This window comes from Chionomys nivalis, chromosome 8, assembly GCF_950005125.1.
Source record: "Chionomys nivalis chromosome 8, mChiNiv1.1, whole genome shotgun sequence".
Taxonomy (NCBI): Eukaryota; Metazoa; Chordata; class Mammalia; order Rodentia; family Cricetidae; genus Chionomys; species Chionomys nivalis.
The window spans coordinates 40,029,403-40,056,756 of NC_080093.1; the positions used below are offsets into that span (position 1 = coordinate 40,029,403).

Sequence of the window (27,354 nt, forward strand, 5' to 3'; positions counted from 1 at the left end):
GGCTCCTATTCTGACTTCCCTTCATGATGGATTCATTATAAACTAAAGGTGAAATAAACCCTTTGCTCCCCAAGTTGCTTTTGTCAAGGTGTTTATTACAGCAGTAGAAATATAACTAAGACACTTAGCAGTACTCATGGAAGTCAGCTTCAATTGGTCTTGTGTCAGATTGGTCAACTGAAAAAACCATTTGTTGGGAGCTGTCCACAGCATTGTGCTGCATGCCACAGAGAACTGGAGATGAGGAAGTGATGGAGAAGGACAATGTTATTTGTTCAGTGGATCTGTACTAGTTCTAAGTGCTTTATTTGAACTGACTCATTTAAACAGTCTAAAGCCCTCTGGGGTGGATATTGTAATTTTTAACTTCTAAATAGTTCAGAAAGAGCTTAGTTCATGCTGTAATCTCAGTCCTGTACTTTGAGGGAGATGTATTTACCACTCACCATATGTAAGGCAGATTTGGACAGGGAAGGAGGTTGAGAAAATAATGTTGATCCAGGGTCCTTTCCAGCTATAAAATAAAAATAAAACCGAAATCCGTCTTCCTTTGCCTACATTTCTTAAATCATAGGTCAGGAGAATCAATCAGCACAATCTTGGCATTTTAACAAGCTGGGGAATTGAGGAGGAAATGAAAGATTGGAGTGGGAGGAGAACAGGATTAGTCTGAAACACCAGAGGTCAGGGCAGCCAATAGTGTGGGGACTTCTGACTGAGTGCAAACTCTGAAGCTCTGTGGGCAGTTAATCCTTGAAAGGAAGTGGGGCTAGGGAAGCAATTGATAGAGACTGTCAGGGAAGGAAACTAATTTTGATAATCAGGGAAACAGAGGGAACATGGTTGTGAGGAAAAGGGCATGAACAATAAAAAGACCAGAGGAAACTTTGACACTCCAAATACTGTGAATTAAATTTTGATATTCAGGCCCTTTTGTGCTTTTTATTTGTCACAAGGCTGGCTCTGTTTATATTTCTTAAAATTATACATATGGAAGAGGAAGCCAGCATTGAGCACTAGCCATCCTGGGCCTCCCATCATTTCTGTTCAGTCCCTCAAGGCAGTGACTTTCCAATTGCCTGCTAGGAGCACAGTTCTACCATAAATTATAATATTCCTGAACAGGTGAGCAGGGAATACAAGCTTGAGTTTGACTCATAATCATCCCAATCAAATTCAGGACATCTGGTCAACTGTGCTGAATATAGATCTGTCCATCATCAAGTTCATGGTTGACCCATAAAGGCATTGGAGATAAATATACAATCACATAGTATGTAAAGTGGGGAGGGGTCACATGACACCAGCAACAAACAAAAGAACTAAGTGCCCCTGATTCTACCAGTTATTACCGCTACTAGGCTGAACTGAGCCCTGGAGATTGAGCTGAGGCTGAAGTCCAGGCCTCCCAGCTCTGTTTGGTCCCCTTTTCCAGGCTCATCTGGTCACTCTCCATGAGAAGGACACAGAATTCCACTACTTCAAAGAACTGATTAAAATACCAGAGAACATCCAAGAAATTTAGGGCAATCCAAACAGTTGGTACAACCAGCACTTTCTTTACAATTACTTTATGAAATATTTGATAATTTAAATTCATTTTCTCATCTAATCAATCAAATTGGGTTCTTAAGGAGAGCAGCCGCTCATCACACGCCACTGTGGGCTTGGCACATAGTCCATCTGAGGAAAACTGGAGTTTTGATTTTACTTACTTTCATTGACTTTCTATCTGACTCAAATGTTATTAAGAAATGCTTAATCTCCTAGACATGTAAATTTACTATTTCAATGTCTCATGAAATCTAAATTCAGAGAAAATATTTCCAGTGGAATTTCTGCATCCAAATTGAGATGTGCTATAAGTGTATGTATGTCTAAGTTTGATGACTTGGTACCAAAATAGATTTCATTAATCACTCCTATATTACTTATATGTTATGGTGATGATATTTTGCTTATAGTTAATTAACTAAAGAATATTACTAATAATCTCATTTGCTTTTTATCTATAAATGTAATTATTAGCAAAGTTAAAATAACATGTGTCTTAAATTCTCTTTTTGCTCAGTAAAACTGATTCAATAATTAATTATCTATAGTGCCCCCACCACTTACTTTCTGAAGTGGTGTCGGTAAGGTAGCTACCCCCTGGGGGTATAATAGGCTTTCAGTGGAGGGACGAAAAATAGGCATAAATAATCCACATTTTGCTAAGTACTAGCAAGCAATTATATGGGGTGCTGCATGAGTAAGTGGGGGTGGGAGACTACATTTGGAGTGTCTAAGAAAACTCACTGGGTTTGACGGATCCGACTGTATTGGTGCAGAAAGTCGGAAGACATGATGCAAGGTTTCTCTGTCACAGAGGCTTCTTAGGATTAATACATCCTTAAGGCATGTAGTGTTTCTTTGGCTCCTTTGTAGACTTCTTCAGCCACTAGGTCAAAACGATTAAAAAAAAAAAAAAGGGCCTGGCTTGAGACTAGGCATGGCAACTTAGAAGTGTGATCCATCTGGGCCGGAGGGCTAGGCAATCAATGAGCAAATGGCGTGAGAGCTCATTGGCAGATTCATCACCGTGCTGCCAGCTGGACTTTGAGGGTAGGAATGTGAGAGGGTGGTTCTTCCAGAAGAATCAAAGCACTTTCCTTTTGACAGCTGGCGTGCTGCAGAATGTATAACGCAGCTTTTAAACTGTGGTTTTTCTGGTGTTCCCAGCTCTGCCATGCCATGAACGTAGAAATGGTCATGGCGCATTACGATAGTGAATGTTATTTGCCCATTGAGCTCTCAGTGGCAACTTGACAGTTAGCCAACAGCCAGGATTTGGGGGGAGGTCGCATAATTTGGCCCATCTGCAGACAGTGGCCAAATCAGTAGGTGTCAAGGAGCTGCTAAGACATTATACCTGAATGGCTGGCTAAGCCGAAATGGCAATAACAGAGATGATAGGGGGCAGCAGAGGCCCGATGGGCTTCCCCCATGTCCTGTCTTGCTTCATCAGAGCTGGCACGTGTGATGGCTCATCACATGGGCTCTGAAGTCAAGTCTTGTCTGAATTCAGCCTTGCTAATTACTAGCTGTGGGAACATGGGCAAAAAAAAAAAAAATTCAGTCATCGTGAGTCCAGTTTCCTCTTCCATAATGATGTCATTTACGTGATGCCAACCAAAGTCCTGAGACTTTTATGGGGATTAAAGTACTCAATAAATTGTAGCTATTATTGTTGTTGGCATTGTACTCATTATTGCTTTTATTTTCTTAGTATTTAAAATTAAAGTTAGACGACCAGAGTGGGCTCAGAGGTTAGAGTTTGGGGACGCTTTAGCCCACACAGCCAAGTGGGATGATCTAGTAACACACCACTCAAGGGAAAAATAACATAATCTTGGCTCTTTTAGACAGCAGACTTTGGCAAACCCATGAAAATCACAGCTTTCCTCTAAAATTATTCTCAAATTTCCAATTCTAACAATTTAGATTTACAGTGAAAAATCTAAGGGGCTTTTGTGTTTAAAATAAGCAGCTTAGAAGAAGAACTCTAGAGGCATCATCACCTGAGCCATTTTGTTGACAGTCTCTACCACAGACAGCATCATGACATTCAGTTTTTCTTGGTTCTTGGCCAGCATAAGGAGGTATAGACTTCATGCCCGGCAGATGCTGGGGGGTAGTGTAAGAACAGTTGTTGAGTCCAATTTAGTTGTTTTGTTTAAGAATACTGTGTGTGTGTGTGTGTGTGTGTGTGTGTGTGTGTATAAGAAATAACCGTAATTAGAAGTAGATTTACATCATATTCTATCATATTCTGCACATCTTTATAATTATATCTGTTAACATTTCTGAATCTCATTTTCCTTTTTTTTCTGGAAAATGAAAATAATATCCAGCTGCTTCTTCTGTTCAGGGGATTAAAGGCTATGGAGATAGAGTACTTATAGCCCCTTGTGGTTCTTCATGAACAAATCCAGTGACACAGAAGTCCACTATGTTTCTCTGTTTTGTGACATGTCTAGTTGGATACGTGGCTTAAGATAGACTTGTCTTAGATTTCAGAAAAATATAACCTATAATCTATGCTTATGTGGGTCAGACCAAAGCTGATAAAATTTTTTTACTTAAGGTTCAAGCAAGTTGGGGTTCAAAGAATTCCTTTTATTGCAGTGTTTTTTTTTTTCCACTTACTGAGTTTTTCCCTCCTGCCCATGACAGTGAATATTTACATTTCTTGATTAATGTACTTGAAAACTTTGAGACTGTTCTTAGAACTTTCTAATATTATCTCAGTATATTCACATATATTAAACACACCTTGAGATAAAAGCAATGAGTTAGTATAGTTGCAAAAAAAAAATGCAGTGATGTATAGTAGTATGTTTGGTCCAGCTCACCAGGGCTACCTCCCTTCATGAAGCCCAGAAGGGGTGCTCAGCATCTGGTAGTATTTGTCCATGTTACTTGATGGTTACTGACTGTATGCCTATTTATGATATAAATATGGAATAATGGCCACAGATGCCAATGAATGACTAACATCAATAGAATTTCAGCTTGATGAGTGCCAGTGTTAATGTAGGGTTCATTTCAACCTCACAGAATAATCATGAATTCATTGTGTATCTGTTGCTTACATGCAATAAGAACATTTCCTCATGGCCCCATATTAAAATTAATAGTCTACTGTCACAATTTAAGAAAACAGAGTTTATTTTAAATAATTTTAAAATTTCTCTTCTTGCCTGTGTTCAAGGGATTGCTAATCCCTTTTGGCTCAAGTGTCACACTGAAATGGTATAGAATATAGGTCAAAGAACAAGGCATGACAGGAGTAGATGCTTCCTGCCATACACATGTTATTACACAGTCACCGGGATTCAAGTACCTCGTTTGAAGTTGAAAGGTGAGGCCTGGATTATCACTAGGATTCCTACCTAAAGAGCAAAGAGTCTACTGTAGAATACAAAAGGCCACCAGCCAGAGTTTTGCACAGACCACTGCTAAAGTGCCATGTCAGCTGGGAGTCTCCTGAGAAACAGGTTTTCTGTATATGTATAAGAATTGGAGTTATGAATGAGGAATTGGCACCTTGATTGTGGAGGCCACAATGTAGTATCACCTGCCTTTTTCTACATAGAGACTCAAGGTAGCTGGTGGTCTGACTCCAGTCCAAATGTCTGAGAAGACTGAGAGCCACTAGTGCAACTATCTGCCCAAACAGAGGCCTCAGCCTCTGTGCCCCAGCTCTGAGCACAGAAGGGATGAGATATCTTTCCTTGACGTTTTTTTTTTTTGTTTGTTTTTTTTTTTTTTTTGCCTTTCTAAGACCATTAATAGATATAATGGTACCCATGCACTCAGAAGCAGGGGTGGGTATCCTTTGAATGGAATTGAATTCATTGATTCAAATTTTAGTGTGCAGAAATGCTCTCACAGTTGCAACCAGGGCTAAAACTTAGTGTAGATACCCTGAGCCTAGTCAGGTTGACACACAAAATGGTGCATGCTTATGGGTGAATCTTTTAGTACAGTTATGTTTCCCATTCTTAAATTTATGAATGATTTTATGAATTTATGAATGATATTATGACTCATGGATAAAGAAGTCTGGCTGTTTGTTGGAGACATGGTTTCACTCTGTAGCCTAGGTTGGCTTGGAACTCAAGCTGATTCTTATGTCTCAGCCTTCCAAGTCCTTGGACTACAGATGTGCTCTTCTATACCTGGTCTTGTTCTTTCCTGATTTCATTTGCTGATGCCAGAAGAACAGAGGCTTCTTCAGGGAAACCGTATCTCAAATTCTGCATCTTCAGGTCTACCGGCCATGAGTGTCAGTGTGCTTATGTTTAGGAAACAGTCTGTGGCATAAGAACTGGGGAAGAAACATTGGGAGGACATCAGAGGCAGAGTGAGGAGGATGGAGGTAATGTGGGGTGTGACTGTGTGCAAGTAGATAAAAAAAAAAGGGTCTCATCTCTGCTATCAGGGTGTTGTCCCAACAATGCTGCGCTGGTCTCTCACCTCAAAGCCCTGAAGGTATGACAGAAAAAGGAGCCATCTCTCCCAAGGTTCTTACAGAAGCCATTCTTTTTGGTTTTTCAAGACAGGGTTTCTCTGTAGCGTTGATGCGCATCCTGGAACTAGCTCTTGTAGACCAGACTGGCCTCGAACTCACAGAGAACCACCTGCCTCTGCCTCCTGAGTGCTGGGATTAGAGGCGTGTGCCACCACTGCCTGGCTTAGAAGCCATTCTTGACAGACTGCTTACTTGTGGAAACTAGCCAAAATGTTGTTAGATACTTCTTATAGTAGTAGTGGGGTACAAACCTCCATCTACTTACATTGTACGATCCAGAAGGGAAAAAAATGACATGACAGCTGTCGCAGTTTTCCCTCCATCAATAACAGCTTTACAAAGCTAATTGTAAATACGTTATTTATTGGTTACATTGTCGGGGGAGAGAACAGTTCACCATTTCAAGCTTGTGCGTGTATTCTTTTGAAAGAAAATCCTTCTTACTGCTATAGAGGTGAATATTTTCTTTAGTGGTTATACAGATTTCAACAATTTAATTAATTGCAGCTGACTGACCCATGTTATGACTCTGTTGTGCCCCCTTCACCTATCAATAAGCATAAAGTTGGCTCCTGACTTATAACAATTCATTACGCTTAGAATTGCGCTTAGTATTTCTGACTTCAGATGGTACAAATGTGGAAAATGTGGAGTGTGTGTGTGTGTGTTCTGTAGAAGCCATTCTTGCATTCTTGAAATTTGATCTCTTCCTAGCAATGTTAAGTATGGCACTTTTGGTTCACGCTGGGAGAGGTTGAATGGAGCCACAGCCTACAGTCAGTCTTAGGGTCCCAGGGGAAATGATAGATGTTCCATCACGTGCAGTGTTGCTGTGCTGTGTGGCCACAGTGTTCTGTAGATTAGGCACAGGGTATGAATTTTCACTTAAGAAATCTTCATTATATGATGGCTTAATAGAGACCTAATCCCCTTTTTAACTGAGAGCATCTTCAAACAACAGGAACCTATTGTGTGCCCTGTAATTTGTGTCTCAGAGCACACGTAACTGTGGCTTCCAGGAATTCCATTACTCCATTCGTTGTTGCAGGCTCCAACTGAAAACCTAGTAGTGCCTTTGCATGGCTCTGATCCCCTCGCTGTGGCCAATCCAGGGTCTTGATCTATGGAGAGCCTCTTTAGTCTTGCTGCAACTAAATGCAGGCAATTTTTTTTTTCCTGTGACGCTTAGAAACAACCATGATCACTTTAGTGGTACAGGTTTCCCAGAGTCCTGTTGGATGAGGGTTAGCATCCCATTTTCTGTATGGAAGAACAGCTTCACAGAACTCAGTGTGCTGTCAAGAATGTGCTATAGCTTCTAGAAGGTTTCCTGATAAAAACATTTTTGAAGAAAGAGTAGCCTAGGACAGTCTCCTGTTGTTCCAAGTCTATGAGTACCTCTAGGGCAGATATCAGCACTTTAGTTAAAGACAACTGTCCAAATTGGCTTCCTAGCTGTAGGAAGCCAGAAGTATTTCAGTACAACACCTTTGCTAAAGTAGTGCCTGGCATCTAACAGGGGCTCCATAAATGGGCGTCAAATTAGGTTGATCTGAAGACATGGTAAAGAACAACTATATTACACAAGTCCTGTGAACAACTGGTTTCAGAAACTGGGACAGATCATGTAAGGCCTTGACTGTAAGCCTCACTATATTATAATATTCTTCATGTATAAACTGGTAAATTCATTCATTTAGCAAATACAGTGTGCCTCTGTTACTATCTAGGACAATGGTTCTCAACCCATGGGTTGTGATTTCTTTGGGAGCTGTGTATCAGATATACTGTATATCAGATATTTACATTGCAGATCATAACAGTAGCAAATTACAGTTATGTAGTAGCAACAAAATAAATTTTATATTTGGGACCACCACAGCATGATGACTGTATTAAAGGGTTGCAGCATTAGTAACCACTAATCAAGGTTGTCCATCAAATACTAGAGACACAGATATAATAACATAGTTCCTTTCTTCTCAGGGTGCATGCTTCAGGAATAACCTAGACAGGAAAATGGTCAAAGTGCTTTTAGTGATGGGTGTAGGAGAAATAAGCATGGGTTGATCTGGAAACCCCTTCGATAGAAAACATGGTAAGATAAAAAAAAATACTTATGAGTTCCTGCAGCTTGAATTAAGGAAAAGGAAATAAGAAAGAATCAATCTGTATGGAAAAACAGCTCAGGGCTTATTAAAGATGTTAGCAAAAAGGTTATAGGGAAATGTGTCCAAGTTAAGGTTATGGCTTTGGAAATGCTGACAAGGAATCATCCTGCTCTATCTATCAGGCTTCTCAATTCCCCATTGCTGTCAGGACCATTAGATAAATGTTCTGGAATCACTTTGCAGTCTTAATATTTAGTTATTTACATTATTATGGACATCATTATGTACATGATGTGACCTTGGTAATCTCCAAGATATGTGAGTCTCTCTGCAGACTGCCTGGCAGTGCATTTCTGTGGAGGGTCACCATGGCCTTCCCATATGGATTCAATATTAATACCACTTATTCTAGAGTGACTGCTGATTACTCTGCAAGAAAGACAAAATGGTAGGAAGTTTGTTTTCATAAAACAAGTGTGAAAATTAGCATGGTTATTTTGTCATGTGTAGTCTGTCTAGATATTACATGCTGGTGTGTGTGCACACACGTGTGCATGTGTCAGTGAAGATGTGTGCATTGGATGACACTTGTGTGGAAGTCACAGGACAGCCTCACTTTCCACTATGTCTAGGTTGGGTCCCTTGCTCACTATTGTATATGGCAGGCTAGCTGGCTGGCAAGCTTCAGGGGATACTTCTGCCTCTGCCTTCATCAGGAGTACAGATGTGTGCTAGTGTGTCCAACTCTATGTCAGTTCCAAGGATCCAAACTCCAGCCCATATACTTGCATGGTAACTGCTTTATCCACTAAACTACCCTCCCTACTTCTCCATCTCCCCTCATCCCTTTTTTCTTTTTCCTTGTCTCCTTTCTTTGAGACAAATCTCGCTGTGCAGCCCTGGCTTAATTTGAGGACTGGAGAGAAAGTGATCTGGGATGATTGACATTCCTCACATTATCTCACTCACCTGGCTCCACCCCTAAGCTTAACTATGAACACTGACTGGATAGTACCGGTGTCCTGACTTCTGGCATCTTTATAAAATCAGCTTCATTGTCATACCCTGGTCAACTGAGAATGGGCTCAAGCCTGTATTTCTTTGTTTAATTAATGGTGTGAACTCCATGATCGGCATAGGCTGGCACACAGTACTCCCCCATGCTTTCCTGGTTGCTATCTATCACTGCACCGGGAAGTGCGCTCAGTATTGGGTGAGAATTAGCTGGATTAGTCTTCTCTATTAGTTGCCTTGCTACATGTAGATGCTGGGTAACTTGGATGAGGTCATCCTGCTTTCTCGAAGTTGAACAAGATTTCTCAGCACAGGTACTCAGACTCTTCTCAGGCCCTTAAACAACCCAGAGAAAGAAAGCAAAAGAGCAAACATACTTTCCAGACTCTTGGAAGACAAAGAAAATTATTCTATGCCGCATTGGGATTTGAGTTCGTGAATGTTTATCACAAAGCCAAAGCATGAATACTGATATAGCCACTATTTTAAAAGTTACTATTTAAAAAATTGCTGTTTTCCAAATACTCTGACTTCCAATGATAAAGAAATTACTAGACATAAAATGTTCACAAATGTAACTATTTGATTTTTTTGTGTATGTTTTTCGAAATGAAAATTTTCAATCCATACCTCCCAAAAAAAACCTTCCTGTACCATGAAGAGACTAAGGCACAGCATAGTTAAGTGGCTTGATTACATTGGGGTTAGTGACCTGAAACTAGAACCCAGCAAAGCAAAGCCATGTCAGGTTATTGTCCATAGAACAGTGGCTCCTTCTGAAATGCTATTCTCAGCTGATGAAATGGACGAGGGATACTGGGTTTCCCTCTCCATTGAGACATCTCTGGTGTGGGAGAATGGTCTGTATTCTGTCAATTATATTTTAAATAAATGCTGATTGGCCAGTAGCCAGGCAGGAAGTATAGGTGGGACAAACAGACAGGAATTAGAAGTGGGTCAATGAGAACAGGTATGAATTCTGGGAAGAAGGAAGTTCCCTCCACAGTCGTGACCCTGCCACAGAAGAAGCAAGATGTGACTGCCTTGCTGATAAGATACCGAGCCACGTGGCTAGCATAGACAAAAATAATGGGCTAATATAAGTTATAAGAGCTAATAAGAAGCCAGAGCTAATGGGCCAATCAATTTAAAACTAATGTAGAACTCTGTGTGATTACTTTGGAACTTAACTATTGTGGGAACTGGGCAGAAAACATAGACAACACATCCCAGCATCTCAATGCCTGTAGATCAACTTGTTAGTGGTGTCAAACATTTTACTAGAGGCTTTACTGGCAGTGGATGGGGAAGAAAAGGGGGGAAAGTGGCTTACACTTGAGCTTTTATCTCCAGGAAAGGTATTGGGGGGGGGACCTCTATCACTCAACTGTCAGCATTTTCAAATGCTTAAGAGACATATTCAATGTGCAAACCACAAAGTATTATCTGAGGAGTAAAGAATAAAAACCTGACACAGACGAAGGGATCCTTAGGCACAGACTTGGCAGTAGTGACAGAAACACTTTCTCCTGCAAGGGCATTTTCTGACTTGTAATTTAAGAACACATAAAGTTCAAGGCCTGAAGAGTTTCCAAATTCAAAACAAAACAAAACAACACCCCTTAGAACTAAAATCCTTAGTTACCCAGCTACTCTGAACTAGTCAGAATCAACAAGATGAGACAAAGATAGACATGAAAGACACAGACTGTAGGAATCAGGCTCACAGACTAATCTGCCAGTTCCTTTACTGGAAAACAGCAAATAAATACATTTATTCTTTAAATCGTTATGGGGTGCACACTCTGGGCAAGATGCAGCATAGCTTCTATAGAGACACTGCCCTCACCTGCTGGATTGCCTGATTCTAAACAGAGCCCCTACCTTGTACCAGTAGTTGGGTTTTCATCCTTCACTGTGCTTAAGTCTCCTCGAGCTGCTACGTATCACACTGAATGATGTCTCTTAGAAGTGCCCCCTGCAGGTACTAGAATTTTGACAGTCCCTTCTCATGTTTCTAAGACTTAATAGTATTTCTGGGAACTCTGGCCAAGGTCATCTCTCATACCAGTGTCAAAGATCTGAATGTGCCAGGGTGGAGTTCCTTGGAGGGATAGAGGGGTGAGGATGGAGAGAATTGGTGACAACCCTCCATACTCCCTTGCTCAACTCTGAGCTCCCACGTGTAGTATCCAACACAGTAACATAGTTGACTTCAGGATCAGGCATCCAAAGCTCATGGCATGAAAGAAGGAAACTGCACTGGAAATGTGCATCTTGTGGGTCTTGTACCCGGAAAATGTCCCCGTGAATGATGGGTGAAGATAGACAAGTCTTCCCTCTCTCTCCCGAGCCTCTTCATTCCTGTCAGTGCTGGTGCTCTGGCTATGAATTCAGGGAATAGAAGCCCTAGTGAAATGGCTTGGCAGCCCTCAAGAACATACAGCGATGCCAGGGAGTTGTAGCCAGTACCATCATTGGGCAGGTCTTCTTCCAGGACTTTCTGTGCCATGACCTGCAAGTCATGCCAGGCATCACCTTGCTGGAAACTGTGGGCATGGTTCCTGATGGGAAGGAATCTTACTCAGATTGAAAAAACATTTGGTTTGCCTCCGGCAACTGGGTTTAGAGGAGACAATGTCAATCCCTTCGTTGTTTGCTCAAGGATTTTGAGGTGTTTTTCCCTGAGTGTAAAAGGCATGTTTCACTACACCCTGAACCAAAGTTAACTGTTTCTTCACTACTTCAGAGGGTGGTGCTGGTGTTCAAGGCTGTCACAGTCCCAGGACTTTTGGTTGCAAAATACCCTGGCTCTTCTGCCAAGTGCAAAGCTAAAGTCTGGTAAAAAACAGAAATGTAATGGATATCTGCATCGGAGACCTTCACCAACCTTCATCTCTCTCATCTCTCTGCTGCTGGGGGGCCACATAGAGAACGCTGCTCAGTGTGCCCACCTCCAGTGATCGCGGTACCCACTTACTGATGAACTTTGAACTCTTTGGCCTTCAGGGAGCATAGGACACATCCTGTCTAAAAGCTGTGTGTTGATTATCTTCCAAAAACCAAAGAAAAATGACATTGGTTTCCCCAACTGTTTTTTTATTCGTGGAACAGAAGATTGTTGGCATAGCAATGGTTAGTTTTTAATTTCTAAAATTTCTAATCCCGATGAAGATTAAAGAACTGAAGCCACCAGGCCAGTTGAAGGGCCTCATTAAAAGAACGCAGACACAAGTAAGACATTAGGTCCCCAGTTCTGAACTTAAACCTTTCTTTCTCATTGATCCTTCCACCATGAAGGACCCATGGGACTTAGAAACAAAAGTCATTGCCATCTATATTTAAATAATCATGAGAATAAGATGATATGTGTAATGGAGTTGAACTATTCCCAAGCGAAGAGTGTCTCTTTCTGTATGAATAGAACTTTCTGGGTCACTGCTTGTGTGGATGCCATGGTATGTTACATGGAGCAGAGAGATGCTGACATTCTTTCCTGCATGTAACAGATCACCCCATGCTCTTTCCTTTGAGAAATTAGGAGAATAACTACCCTTTCCTTTGCCAACATTTGCCTCTTTTTATATTAATCTTGGTCGAACTGAACAATTTCTTCTCTCTGTGCAAAATAAGGCTCTCCTTTGTATTCATTTGGTTGGCATACAGCTTGAGGGTGTCCAGTTTTTCAAATACAGATCTAAGAATATCTGGAATGATTTATGCACAAAGTCACAGGGCTGGCCAAAGCGAACTAAAGTCCATTAAGCTAAATTAAAGCTTTGTTTTGAGGGAAAAAAAATGTCATTTTTGCTGCTATCTGAAACCTACACCATAGTAAGGACAGAGTTGAGATTTCCCATACTTACTTTAGGTTTTGAATGGACTTGTTAACTCGTTGCCTCGCCCTTCAAATGCCTCAAAGGAGGATTGCTGGAAGACAGACACATGTAGAATGAAGTCTTGCACTGTGCTCTTTTTTAATGTGTTGCAGGACTCTTGTCCCTGGAGTAAAGATGGAGGGAGCTTTGACTACGCGAATTCAGTTCCCATATTAAGAGATTGTATTTAATCAAAAGTGAATTTAACTCTAGATGGCATTCAGATAGTAAAATTGGTTTTAGGAAATTCCATTTCCTTTTAATACTTGAGCAGTCAAAATTGTGTTCAAATTTCTTCTTATTGTTTAAATTAATTGTCCTAAAGTTTAAAATAAAAAACTATAAAATACAACTCTAGAAGACACAAGAATCTAGTATTTAATGGGTTTACATCCCCAACTTTTCTTTTGTATATTCCATTGTGATAGAATGTGATACCTAAAATGGATACCTAAACACCTACATACCTACACACACACACACACACACACACAATGGGGGAAGGGAAAGAATGTGGGGGAGATCCAGGCACACTTTTCTTTTTCTTTTCTTTTTTCTTTCTTTGTCCACTGGATAACTTGGCATGACTAGGAATAAGGCTGTGTGGTGTTTAGTCCTCAGTTGAGGAATTACCTTCATCAGACTGGCCTGTGGGCCTGTATGTGGGTGTTTTTTTGGACAGGCGATTGATGTGGGAGGGACCCAGCCAACTGTGGGTGGTGCCAATCCTGACCTGACTGGACTGGGCTGAACAGAGAGGTAGCTGGCCCTGAGCCTAGAAGCAAGGCAGTAAGCAGTGTTCCTCTGTGCTCTCTGCCTCAGTTTCTGCCTCTAGGTTCTTGCCTTGAGCTTCTGTCCTAGACTGTGAAATGTAATAAACCCTGTATTTCCATAATTGCTTTTGGTCCTAATATTTATCACGGTGACAGAAAGCAAATGAGTACAGACAATGAGACCAAAAAATGTTTTTGAGCTTTTAATGAATTCTTCAGAAAGCTTAAGGAGTGTTAACACCCAATGGAAAGTTAAACTTAAGTCTTTTGAGATGATTGTTCCCAGAAAGTTGATGTCAAGTCAAGTAAACATATAAATTTATATACATATGATCTTCATGCAAATCAGGAAGAGTTGTTACTTATGAGTGTGATTGCTAGTGGCCAGCATAGGCCATCTTCATTTAGGCACTTGATATATAGCATTTTATTAAACTTTTATAGTTGTGTTATTAGTATTTAATTAAACATTAATATTTGATATTATCATATTAGAATTTCAGTGTTTAAAAGTATTCAATGTTTAACTGCTAAAGAAATATGCACTAATCTTTCCCATCAGTTTGACACATCTTCTTGTTTGTTTTTAAGACTGGGATTCTGATCATTTTCTTGCTCATTATTTGCTTTCATAGTTTCTTTCAAATTTGCACTTTATCAGCTTGTGAGCTTTGTTTATGGACCCATCAATGACCATTAATGTGTCGGCAGCGTCTTTTATTAGCAAGGGAGAGGGGAGTACCGTGAGATTCACTGCCTCTGTCCAACCCTTGTTCACGTTCTTTTCTGAAGTGACTGCTTGTGTCTGTGGTGATATCTTGCTTCTCAACCTCTGAATATCCTTGCTTTTCTATATTTATCTGTATTTGCTGTCTTTCATGGCTTCTGAAATATAGACTGTGAGGTGAAGGAGGTGACTTCATTGCAAATGGTAAAAATCTGCCCAGGAGTGGGTTTCAACAGATCAGGGATCGGTAATAGAATATATTCCTCATTAATCCCACACACCCTCTTTCCCCTTCCCCCTTTGTGTGCGTGTGTGTGTTTGGGGTGTGTGTGTGGTGGGGGGGTATCTAGGTATCCATACCAAGTTTAAGTCTCACATTCTATTATAGTGGAATATACAAAAGAAAAGATGGGGATATAAACTTATTAAATATTAGGCTGGCCTCGAACTCACAGAGATCTGCCTACCTATGCCTTCCGAGTGCTGGGATTAAAGGTATGCGCCACCACTGCCCAGCATAGTGTTCATTCTTAACCATGTGACCATCCATGTGCCACTCTCTAATTGGAAAATAAAATAATGCATTACTATATAGTAGGATTAAGCCTAGGCTTCTGGATCCCTTTTTGCACCTGTTCTGTCTTGAAACTTAAATGCTGTTTTGTTTTTACTAACTTGAAAAGTTTAGACATATATACCAAGAAAATGGATTCATTCAATGTAAAAATTTCTGTCAATGAATATCTGTATTTGAGAGCCTATTGCCAACCATTGCCTTTGATTCTATGGATAGTAACACAGTTTCTTTCTCTAAAAGCAGCAAAGAAACCATGCAATTGAAATACAAGCTATCAAGTAGTACAGGAGCTGTGTTTCTGCAGCACTTTCTTGTTGGACCGTGTTACAGTAATACCATTTTACAGATATGACTACAGATTATAAGAACTTCTGCGGCTTTTTTTTTTCTCTCCCAAAGTAGCCAAACTGGTGGTTGGTGGTACCCCAACAAATGCTGGGCTAATGCTCCCCTCATTTTGCTCTGCACTGCCTATGTCTGGCATAGATTAGTTCAGGTCAGCACCTCTGTTTGCAGAAGGCCTCGTGTTGCTGAACTTATTTAGAGTACATGCTACACACACCGGCTGCTCAGATGTAGATTCCCTATGGATGAATTGTCTCCTCATGGAGCTGCAAAGGTGGGAATTCTGTCTTCTCATTTCTAGTACAGTGCTCACATCTGCTATACTGCGTTGCATCTGTGCCTCAAGTTGGAGTGTTTTATATACACACTCATCTTGTCCTAGCTTGTCCTATAGCCCCTATGCTGTTTAGATGGCGTGGACCTGTGATTTTCACTGCAAGTTTGAGAGGATGAAAACCTCTTTCCCCACGAAGACAGCTCATCCTGACTAACATCACAGGAGCACCCTTAGATCCACAGAATGATCCCTTGCTTAGTTCCTGTTGTGATTCTTTGCCCCTCTCATAAGAGAAAGCAGAGTTGTGGGGTTGTGTTTACCTTGAACTTGCATTTTCCTTCAAGAATTTTTGCCAGTTTCTTTGGGGTTCTGAACTGGATAAAACCAGCTCTCTGGAAATGTGTTTCCCTGATGTCTATTTCACCCTGTCCTTTTTTTTTTTTTTTTTTTTTTTTTGTTTATCTGCTAGAGGGCAAATAATACCAATATGCCTTGTGGGGTAGGGTGGATTATGTAGGAATCTATGGCGTATGGAAGAGCTATTGACTATATATATATTGCTTTACCTAGCCACATTTTCTATTAATCTTTTCTTGAGTTCTTTATGCAGCCAGTTCCGTGATATTTAATATTCTATTGCAATATCTGATCTTCCCTAAAGACCTCTCCTGACTGACTTCCTATAATAGCCCCTCCTTCATAATGACTTGTTTTCTACATATATTCTTAACTTTTGCGTCATACAGCAGTTTAACAATCTATGCTCTAACCTATTTATTGAACCACATTGTCTGATCTCCACTAGAATGAAAGCTGCCCGTGCAGGGAATTGAATTGTTCACTGACATTATGTCCCATCTAACACGGTACCGGCCACTGAAGATTTCTGAGGAGGAACTAACAAAGACAAGCGGAAGACTTTGAAAAGGGGGGAATACGTTCCACCGCTTCTGTTTGGTGTAACCACTTGTGTTTCTCTTTCCTACGTAAGCAGAAAAGAGGAAGGAGGAAATAAACAAGGAACTAACTGAATGGAGGGGTGTGTAAGGAATAGTGGAGTAGGCTGCAAGTGGGGAAGGATGGCCTGAATTCCTGACAGCAATGCTATGAGTTTTTCCATTAAACCCATTGGAGCAAAACTGAAACAAATCATACATTTTTAAAACTTTGGCTCTCAGGAAAGGTCAGCTAAATCTACAGTTTTATTGTAGAGTCAACTTCTTAAGTGTGATCTGTGTTGTCTCTATTGCATTATTACATCTATTTATTTTTTGTGTATATGGATGTTTTGCTTGCATGTTTATTTGAGTACCAGATGAGTGCCTGGTGCCCCAGAGGCCAAATGAGGGCATTGGATCCCCTAAGGCCAGATGTGTATGAGATACCATGTGGGTATTGGGAATTGAACCTGGGTCCTCTGGAGCAACAGTCAGTGCTCTTGCCTCTCCAGTCCTATATGCAATATTTATTTCACAACTTCCCTTTAAATGATCTCTAAAATATCCTATTATTCCTGACCAGATGTATATTTTTACATAAATCTTTCGTGTTTACAGTTATTAAATGAATCCAAAATGCCTGTTCCCATCAGATTGAGTGAAAATTCTCCATCAAATAAAACATAATACTTTATTTGCCTACATGTTTCTCTCTGAAACAGGTGGATTGCAAACCAAATTGTTTTATTTTCTTTAGAAAGAATGACAGCCTAAGTTTAGTATTTAATAACTCAAAATTTACCCAAAGAAAACTATGATTAAAGAATGGCCTACCATTTTGAATACATTCTTTTATGAAATGTCTTGAATTGTCTTTTTCTTGGTAATTCTGATTTCTTCATTTACTTTTCCCTTTCTTTCTTTTCTTTTCTTTTCTTTTTATTGTGGATGTGGGTAGGGTAGGATAGGGTACGGTAAGGTAGGGTAGGGTAGGGTGGGGTAGGGAGGCAGGGCCTCACTGTGTAGTCTTGACTGGAACTCTCTTTATAGACCAGACTGGCCTCAGGCTTACAGAGATCCACCTGCCACTGCATCTTGAGTGCTGAGATTAAAGGCGTGCACCTCTGTATTGGGCTAATTACCACTTTGTGGTCAGAGTTTCAGGAAACTTTCCTGAGATATTTGGGCTTGGGAGCTCTGTGTTCATACTGAAATATCTCCTCGGGCTTTCATTTTCATAGGAAACACACACACACACATACACACACACATACACACACACACATGCACACATACACACACACCAACAGATGCACGTACACCCCCAATACACACACACACACACACACACACTTTATTCTTTATATAGTTTGTTTCAAAGTCAGAGAAGACAAAAGGGAAGGCAGGGGGCAGATATGTATACTCTTTCCTTCTATTTTGTTAATGGTAACAAAAGGCACAAAGCATGGAGTTTTCTCTACTTTCTGGAAACTGTTTCAATCAGTCCAATCATTAGCAGGTAAGACTGTGTTTGCTCACCATCTCTTTAAATGCAACCTTTGCATCTTCATGGGATGACTAAAGATTGCTTCCTGGATGGGACATCAACCTCAGCTTCTTGTTGCTTTTAACAAAAATTTTATTCCTTGTCAAACTAGAGATTAAGGATGTGTGGCTAGAACTTAAGAACAAGGAAAAATGGGACCAGAAGGCGTGTTTATCTCCCTATACTTTACGCAGAGACCATATAGGTAGCTCATGAAAAATGTAACAAACTACTCATAAACTCCATTTTATATGCTATTTTATGTATAGAGTTCCCCTTTTCTACTTGTATTTACAGTTTAAATTTGCCAGTTTGGTACATAACTTTGCATATTTATGTATATAAATATGGAGTAGAATTACTCACTGGCATTTCTACAGATATTACCTAGTTACCATCCACAGAGCTGTATAAAATATGGCATTGTATAAGTGTTGTGTGAGTATGACCCTTCATTATTCTAACAATATCTTATCAGTCCTTACATTGTAACTGGGAATGATGTCCCACTTCAGTCTTAGGTTGCCTTTGTCTTCCTATGTCATCATATGGCATTGTGTCATTGTAATTAATTATTTGACATAGTCTACATTTGAAGGAAAGTGGATTTATTTAGAAAATAGTTTCTGAGACTCAAAGTTTGTCAGCTTGGTTGGCCTCTGGTAAGGGCAGCGTCTGGTATCACAAAGCAGAAGCCCATGTGGAAGCCATCTTTTCTGAGAGCGTAACCTCAGTCAATTCTCATGAGACCCTCCTGGTAAAGGCTCCCTCCTCCCACTGGTGTCACTAGGGAGATGAAAATATGGAACACAATCATATTTAAACCAAAGCAATAGCAGCGAAGTTCAGTGCTTCTCTGAGTATTGAAAAAACTTGGTTTATCTTTCTAGGGATAGTGTGGCTTTTGTCCTTTATCTATTTTCTTATGGAACTGTTACCTTATTGAATATAGGAACTTTTTGTATGTAGATGGAAGTTTTTGTCCCATGCATGGTGTGGGACAATGGTCTGTATTCTGTCAATTATATTTTAAATAATCTCTGATTGGCCAGTAGCCAGGCAGGAAGTATAGGCAGTACAACCAGACAGGAAGTAAAGGCAGGTCAATGAGAACAGGAGAATTCTGGGAAGAGGAAAGCTTGATCAGCAGTCCTGATCCAGCCACAGAAGGAGAAAGATATGACTGCCTTGCTGAATGAGGTACCAAGCCATGTGGCTAACATAGACAAGAATAACATAGACAAGAATAATGGGATAATATAAGTTACAAGAATTAATATGACACCTGAGCTAATGGACCAATCAGTTTATAACTAATGTAGATGCCTGTGTAATTCTTTGGGACTTAACTGCGGAAACCAGGCAGCACAGAAAACTCAGACAACACATGCAGGCCTGCAGCCATTCACTCCCAAAGAAACACACAGAGGCTTCTATCACTTGTAAGCTGTTTGGACTGTTAGTGCAGGTTTACTATTAACTAGCTCTTACAGCTTAAATTAACGCATAATTCTTGTCTATATTTAGCCACATGGCTTGGTACTTTTTCTCAATGCAGCATTCTCATCTTGCTTCTTCTGTTCTGGTTGATGACTGCATCCTGCCTTTTCTCTTCCTAGAATTCGCTTAGTCTGTTTGCCCCACCCATACTTCCTGCCTGACTACTGGCCAATCAGTGTTTTATTAAACCAGTACGAGTGACAAATCTTTACACTGTACGAAAGCATTATCCTACAGCACTATTATATTAAGGAGATAGCCTCCTTGGGTTGATGGTAGAAGCTGTGAACTTTTATTTTGTCTTTCACCTCCCCCTTTGACACTTTGGCCATGACAAATTTACACTATTTTCTTATAGTTAAAATTATAATTTTTTTCTGAATCACTCTAAAATTTTGTAATATGTATCTTCCCCTGTAAATTATTTTAAACTCCATATTTTTTACTGTGCTTAACATTTTAAAATATTTTACATTTTAACATTAAAAAATATCCTGATCTGAGATAAAGTTTCAACTTCATTTGTTCGTTGATGTTCAAATACCATTGTTAAGTAGCTTTTTTGTCACCCATGGTTTAGCATAACATCTTTAGTTCATGCCATCTTATTATGTATTTAAGGTCAATTTCTTTATTTTCTGTTTTACTCATTGATGTACCTGTTTTAATCATTAGCTCTATTGTATTTTATTACTCAAAGAACTTGTTCCTTCCTCACTGTGGGATACATTTTAAAAGGGATACTATGATTTGTTTCCCATTTACATTTAACCAATGGCTTCTAGTATATTTGCACCTTATAAAATATTTTTACATCCTGTTGGTGATAAATTACCTCATGAGTATTGGTGATAAATTACCTCATGATCAGGATAAATAAGTTGGCAAATTTGAAATTGAGATACAAGTTTAACTGAGTTTATATGGTAGACTTCCCATAATCATCAATTAATGTGGTTTGCTTGGCAAGTAGGAGGTGAGGATGGAGATCCTGGGAAGTGAAGGTTCAGTGTCCACTTAGCCTGCAGAGAGAGGTGAGAGTTGAGTGAGTGTTGGGGTATCCTGATCTTATTGAATTCTGTATTATGTCTGAAATGGAACATGTCAAGAGGAAGGATATCATTCTCTTCTGGGCTGGGTAGAGTTGTATGAACATGTTTTCTCTTTGTAGTAAGCTTGGCAAGACATAACATTTATATAATACTCTAAGTTCTCCTTAAAGAACTTAAATATGGATAGGTGAATGGATGGATGGATAAATGTGTTTAAAATGATAAATGTGAGCTTTTCAATCATAGAAAACTTCTGATTTAAGGGGTGCTTTTATTGTTCTCTAAGTTCATACCATAAAGTGCCAAGGCAAATTACATGGTATTTGATGCTACACACACACACACACACGCACACACACGAGCCTTTTTTGAGTACCACAGCCCTGTGATCAGGTAAAGTGACTTATAGTCAGAGGCAGATGCCAAACTGCTGTGACACTGTCTAGCAAGTATGCCACGTAGCTAACACTTTTATCTGGTAAAGTTACAGATGAGATGCTATTTAGTAAGATATCTCATTCTCTTTCAGTGCCATAGCTCATCTATGAAAATGGCTACCATTTGGTTTTCTCTCTCCCACATACCCATCTGTCCTACTTGTGACACATAGAGGGAAACCCATGCATGTACTATGGTGCCCCACCCCAGTAAAGACTCCTTTAATTTCTAGGAATGTCTTAGTGACTAGCAGATTATATGATACTCTCTGATATTTGCGTACACCTCGGCATTGGAATGATGAAACTTCCATTTTTTAAAGGAGTTTTGTTGTAATAAGAGCGGCGGGGCTGCGTCCCCGGCACCCAGCCGCCCACATGGCTAGCTTATGCCCCGAAATAATTACACGGAAACTGTATTCTTTTGATCGCTGTCTGGCCCATTAGTTTCAGCCTCTTATTGGCTAGCTTTTACATATTGATCTAACCCATTTTTAATATTTTGTGTAACACCATGAGCTGGCTTACCAGGAAAGATCTTAACCTGCGTCTGTCTGGAATGGGAGAATCATGGTGACTCCTGACTTGGCTTCTTTCTCCCAACATTCTGTTCTGTTTACTCCACCCACCTAAGGGTTGGCCTATCCAATGGACCTAGGCAGTTTCTTTATTATTTAACCAATGACCTTCCTCCATCATTTCCCCTTTTTCTGTTTAAACAAAAAAGAAAGGCTTTCATTTTAACATAGTAAGATTACATATAGCAAAACAGTTATCAAGCAAGAATTACAGTTACAATATTTATATCTATTTTATCTTTTATCATAAGTAAGGAAAACTATAACTATAACTAACCATTCTTTAACTCCATCAAAGACTCCAGAAGGATATAATATTACCTAAGTAAACAAGAAATAAGAAACTTTAAACTTTAGAAATGACAGAGACATCTCGCTGCCTGGACAGTCACCCAAACTTCTTTTGTACTGTTGGGGCATCCATCTTCAGCCTTCAGGCCCATAGTATCCAGCAGACATTTTCATCAAGCAGGAAATTCCAAAGACAGTTTAGTCACTTTTTGTTGTGTCCTGCAGAATGTCTTGCAGACTCTTTCATGAGTCAGGAACCCCGAAAATCCATCTCACCTTTAGGCAAGTTTAGCAGTCCTTTTTCTGTAGGTTCTCTGTGTCCAGTTTATGCAACAGTCCAGGCAAGAGTAGTTTCTTGCCCAAATGGCTATCAAACTCCATAAGGAGCCTCTTTAATGCCCATCTTCCTCTTGAAGTAGATTGGTGCTGCCAGGAGCAGACGTGTCTCATTATCATGAAAAGCCCTAAGTTATTAAAACATTAAATGCCATGTTCTGTAGTCTTTGAAAGATATGAAGAATGCCTATCTAATTGAAATATATCTCTATATATCTAGAAAATCTAACTAACATGACTACAAGCTTGACTATTATTGATGATTATCCATTAACAACCTATATTTTCTATTTTACATTACATTTTTAAATGAACTACATAATCACAATACCTTAATCAATATCAGAAATACATATACACATAACAAAATTGACTTTATAATCCATACCAATGCAAATTATTTATATCTATATCATATCCCCCTTTAAATGTAAAAGAACATTTATAAACCATATTTGGGAACATGGGCGCCACTCTGTTGTAATAAGAGCGGCGGGGCTGCGTCCCCGGCACCCAGCCGCCCACATGGCTAGCTTATGCCCCAAAATAATTACACGAAAACTGTATTCTTTTGATCGCTGTCTGGCCCATTAGTTTCAGCCTCTTATTGGCTAGCTTTTACATATTGATCTAACCCATTTTTAATATTTTGTGTAACACCATGAACTGGCTTACCAGGAAAGATCTTAACCTGCGTCTGTCTGGAATGGGAGAATCATGGTGACTCCTGACTTGGCTTCTTTCTCCCAACATTCTGTTCTGTTTACTCCACCCACCTAAGGGTTGGCCTATCCAATGGACCTAGGCAGTTTCTTTATTATTTAACCAATGACCTTCCTCCATCAGAGTTTTGCTTAAACAGATCTGAAGCCTTCCTTGGCCTAGTGTATAGATATATATAAACCCACTTAACCTGGTAGTAATGAGATAAATAAGTAGTAATTTAAAATTAGGTTTGACAATATAAATTGCATTGTCAAACTCGTCCTAAATCTTCACTTGCTGGGCATCATGTGTAGAGATAATTATATTTTTATGAATCTAAGAATAATGAAATACTTGCTAAATTTCTCTGACCCAAAAAAAAATTCTCTCAAAGCTCAACATCATTCTCACTCATCTCCATATTCCCAGAATGGTGTCTGCCACTTAATATTTATTGAGCGAATAACATAATGGGATTTGTTCCTTAAAAAGATTATTTGGAATCGAGAAGGGGAATATTTCATGGAGAAGATAATCTGCACACATGTCCATTCTGGCTTCTCCACTTTGATTGAGAAGGGTGCCTTTGTCCTCCTCAACTCAGTAGGCAAGAGGGATTTTGGATCTTTGTGTGGGCAGATAAGAGATTATAACAGGAAGCTGCATGATGTTCCTGCTCCCAGTTTTTACTTTGTGGAAATAAAGATAGATGGCTAGATAGGAGATTTCAAAATATTGTGACAAAGTTAGATGTCAAACAAAGGAACATTTCATGGGAATTTGAAGAATTGCGTCAAGGCTAATCCTGCATTTCAGATGTTCATTTTTTTCCTTCTTTGCCATAATAACAACCTGTTTTTTAAAAATATCTTATATTTTATATGTCACGAGATTGCGGATGCTGTGCTAAACTCAAGGTTGAAGTAAAGGTCATGGTTAATGCTAAGGCTTTTCTGGAATGTTGTGGTTTTGCAGTTTAGAGTTGGCAGGGTGTGCATACCTCAAGAGCCTGACTCTTTAGTCTGTTCCACAGATAAGAGTAGGACATACATTTTTTGATTCACCTAGTAGTGCTCTCCCATGCTATGTTTTTATAAAACTGTGTGACCCTAGCCAGGTCAGCAGTGTACACCTGCAGTTCTAGGATTTAGAAGACAGAGCAGGATTGTTCCAACTTCAAAGCTGCCCCTGACAAATTTCAGGGCATCTAGAGCCCCATAGTGAGATGCCAGCTCAAAAAGACAAAAAAAAAAAAAAAAAGTGATGCCAAAACATTTAAGAGTATGTTGCATAGGAGGAAGGGGGCATATGAGTCAAATCCAGCTGGTTTTGTTTATGACAGTTTATTTCTGCACCACTGAACCACTTCCGGTATGCTTCAGCTATACTACTACCAGAGCAGAATGAATCCACAAAGCCTGAAATATTTAGTATTGAACCTCTGTAGGAAAAACTTTCCGCCTCTTACTATGAATGAAAATATACCCTAAAAATGATCACTGTCACCTTAGAACAAATTATCAGTGGCATATTTTCATAAAAAGCTTAACAACTAGCTTGGCATTGAGATGAATTATTGGTCTATAAAACACTACAATGTCTGCCTCTATTGAAACAAGAGAGAGCTGGCTTTCTAGAAAATCACATGGACGCAGAGATTTTAATTGTCACAATAAAGTCTGACTTACACAACATTGACAGAAAATGGGAAATGCGTTAGACTGTCGTTTATGTTATGGAGCTCCGACAGAGAAGGAGCACTCACCAGATGTCTCTCTTGGAAGGTGGAGTGGATCCAACAGCAAGTGGTGAAAAAACGGACCAAGAGGGATTACGACCTCAGCCGCGCTCAGTCCACCTACTTCAATGATCCCAAGTGGCCAAGCATGTGGTACATGGTGAGTCCATCTATGGTTATGTTGTCCACGTTTGTGGTGTGTGAAGAAAATCTGTCGGTCCTGGGAGGCCCAGACACAGTGACCTGGGACCTGGTCCCCCATGAAGGCTCACTGCTGAAGAGAGAGCTCAACTGCCGTTCTTTCTAAGACAGTCTGGTGCCGGGACAGAAAACTGCTCAGGTGTAGACACACTGAGACCTCTTTGCAATCGTGTTCACCTCTGATAAACGCTTGCTGTGCTCTGATAGGATATAGCTCAGGATGCACACTAAAACTTGCACATCATTGAAATTACTTACCTGGCAGGCGTCCCCTGACATGCCACTGTTGTGTATCAGGAAGTGTTTGGCCAGTTCAGGAAAGCCAGTGTAAGGATGTCAATAAGGGAAACTCATCGAACCTACAGAGTGTGGTGCTGGTCTGCTTTAGCCTGGCTCCTTTGGAAATGCACCTCTCTAGTCTTGAGAGTTTTGCTTCGTGGTGACTGAAACATGGCTCAGAAGACATAATTCACCCTTCATCATGAATTCCTATGCCACCAGTTTGCTCTGTGAGCTGCAGAAAGCCCTTTCTTGAAAATTTTTATTGCTAAGTGTTGCCAGGGTGTTTTCCACTGTACTACTTTTTATAATCCCTGTCTCAAATTCTCCGCATGTCTCCAGCTGATGAAAAGACACATCTACAGAATTGCATCCCTTCCCCATATTTTCCTGGAACTCGGCCTCCCATTCCAGCTGGCTGGACAGCTCCTTGCTCTTGCTGCCCGGTGGGTCAGGACTGTACCACTGAGGTGCACCTAGGACTGATTTCCCTAGTTCTTCCCATGTTTTCTTCTGGCGTCACGTTCTTGCCCTCACATGTTTTGGGGGTCCCTTCACCCCAGTCGCTCTCATCAGTTCCTTCTTTGTTGCTGTGTTAAGACACCCCGACTAAAAGGGACTCGTGGAATAAAGTTTATTTTGGTTTATGTTCCAGAGGGAAAACCTATGGTGGCAGAGGGGCAGGGCAGGAAGCAACAGGCGGGGCAGCAGGAGTAGAAAGCTGAGAGACCATATCTCAATCTCAAACAGGGAGCAGAAGGTGAACTGGAAGTGGCATGGAACTAAATTATCAAAGGCCACTCCCAATGGCATACTCCTTCCAACAAGGCTGTACCTCCTAAAGGTTCTATAATCTCCCCCAAACAGCACTGCCAACTGGGACCTAGTGTTCAAATGCATGAGCCTACTATGACCACGTTCACCACCATTGCCGCCACACTGGTGGCGCCCTTCACCATTGCATTCTGGTCATCAGTGTAGCTCTCATATCCACTCTGTTATGAGGAGAGTGACCTAAGGGAGGGTTCTGCGCTTGGGTCTTGGTTTAGATCCCTGCAAGAACTTCGGCTGTTGCCCTGCTGGAGACCCATGCTTATTTGGAGGCGGAGGCATGTGGCTGATGTGCCTACCATCTCTTTATTTTCCTAGACGTGTGTAGAGATGGGAGGTTGTAGAAATGGCTAGATTCCCAGTAGAATTTTACATGAGAGCTCTGCTATTTAAGGAGAAAAGAAAGGAGCCCTGATGTGAACGTCAAAGGTATTGGGAAGCAGGAAATCATCCAGTAGCGTCATCTGAGGGGACGATAACACAGGACAGCTTGCTGGCTCTGAGACAGAGAAGGGATGAACCACAGAAGAGGGCACTAGAGTTAGTGTTAGCAGGCGCTATGGGGCTTTGTGTGCACAGACAAAATTACAAAATTGCCATTTCTAAATGAAATTTAGAAATGGTATGGAAAGCAAAAGTGCCTTTCTGTGGGCATTTATAAAAGCAGGTGCGGGAGACTGTCCTTGCCTTGTTCCACGTTTGTTCTCTCAGGAAAGAGTCACTGCTGCCTGCATGTCGTGCTGGAGAAGGGTAGGATACCACACGTCCCTATTCCTCTCACTGTACTAGTGAAACAGAAAGGACACCAGGAAAAATGGGGGTTACTGCTCTAGCACCACGAACCTCCTAAGTATTTTGCTGTTGTCGATACTTTTAATTTTTTACATTTATTTATTCAGTGTGTGTGTGTGTACACACATGTGAAAGTCAGACGACACAAAGTCAGTTTGTTTTCTTCCATCATGTAGGGTCTGAGGATCCAACATGGGTTGGGCTATCAGGCTTGGTAACAAGCTCATTACCTGCGATCTTGCTGGCCTATGGCCTCCATTTTGACCATGGTCTGCTTGCTGACTGAAGGCTGCCATGCCTGCCTCCCAAAGAGCCCCCATTTTCCCACTGAATTTTATCAGCCTGGCACAAG

At 40.4% G+C, this 27,354-nt stretch overlaps 1 protein-coding gene across 2 annotated transcripts in view; it reads left to right on the top strand.

Annotated features, from left to right (window-relative positions):
- The window catches only part of Pcsk5 (proprotein convertase subtilisin/kexin type 5), a 409,270-nt gene that overhangs the window by 66,825 nt on the left and 315,091 nt on the right, over positions 1-27,354 (top strand). For both annotated transcript variants that reach the window (XM_057777813.1, XM_057777814.1), the window contains exon 3: positions 24,946-25,059. In XM_057777813.1, the coding sequence (XP_057633796.1) occupies positions 24,946-25,059 (114 nt within the window). The remainder of the gene's footprint in view (positions 1-24,945; positions 25,060-27,354) is intronic.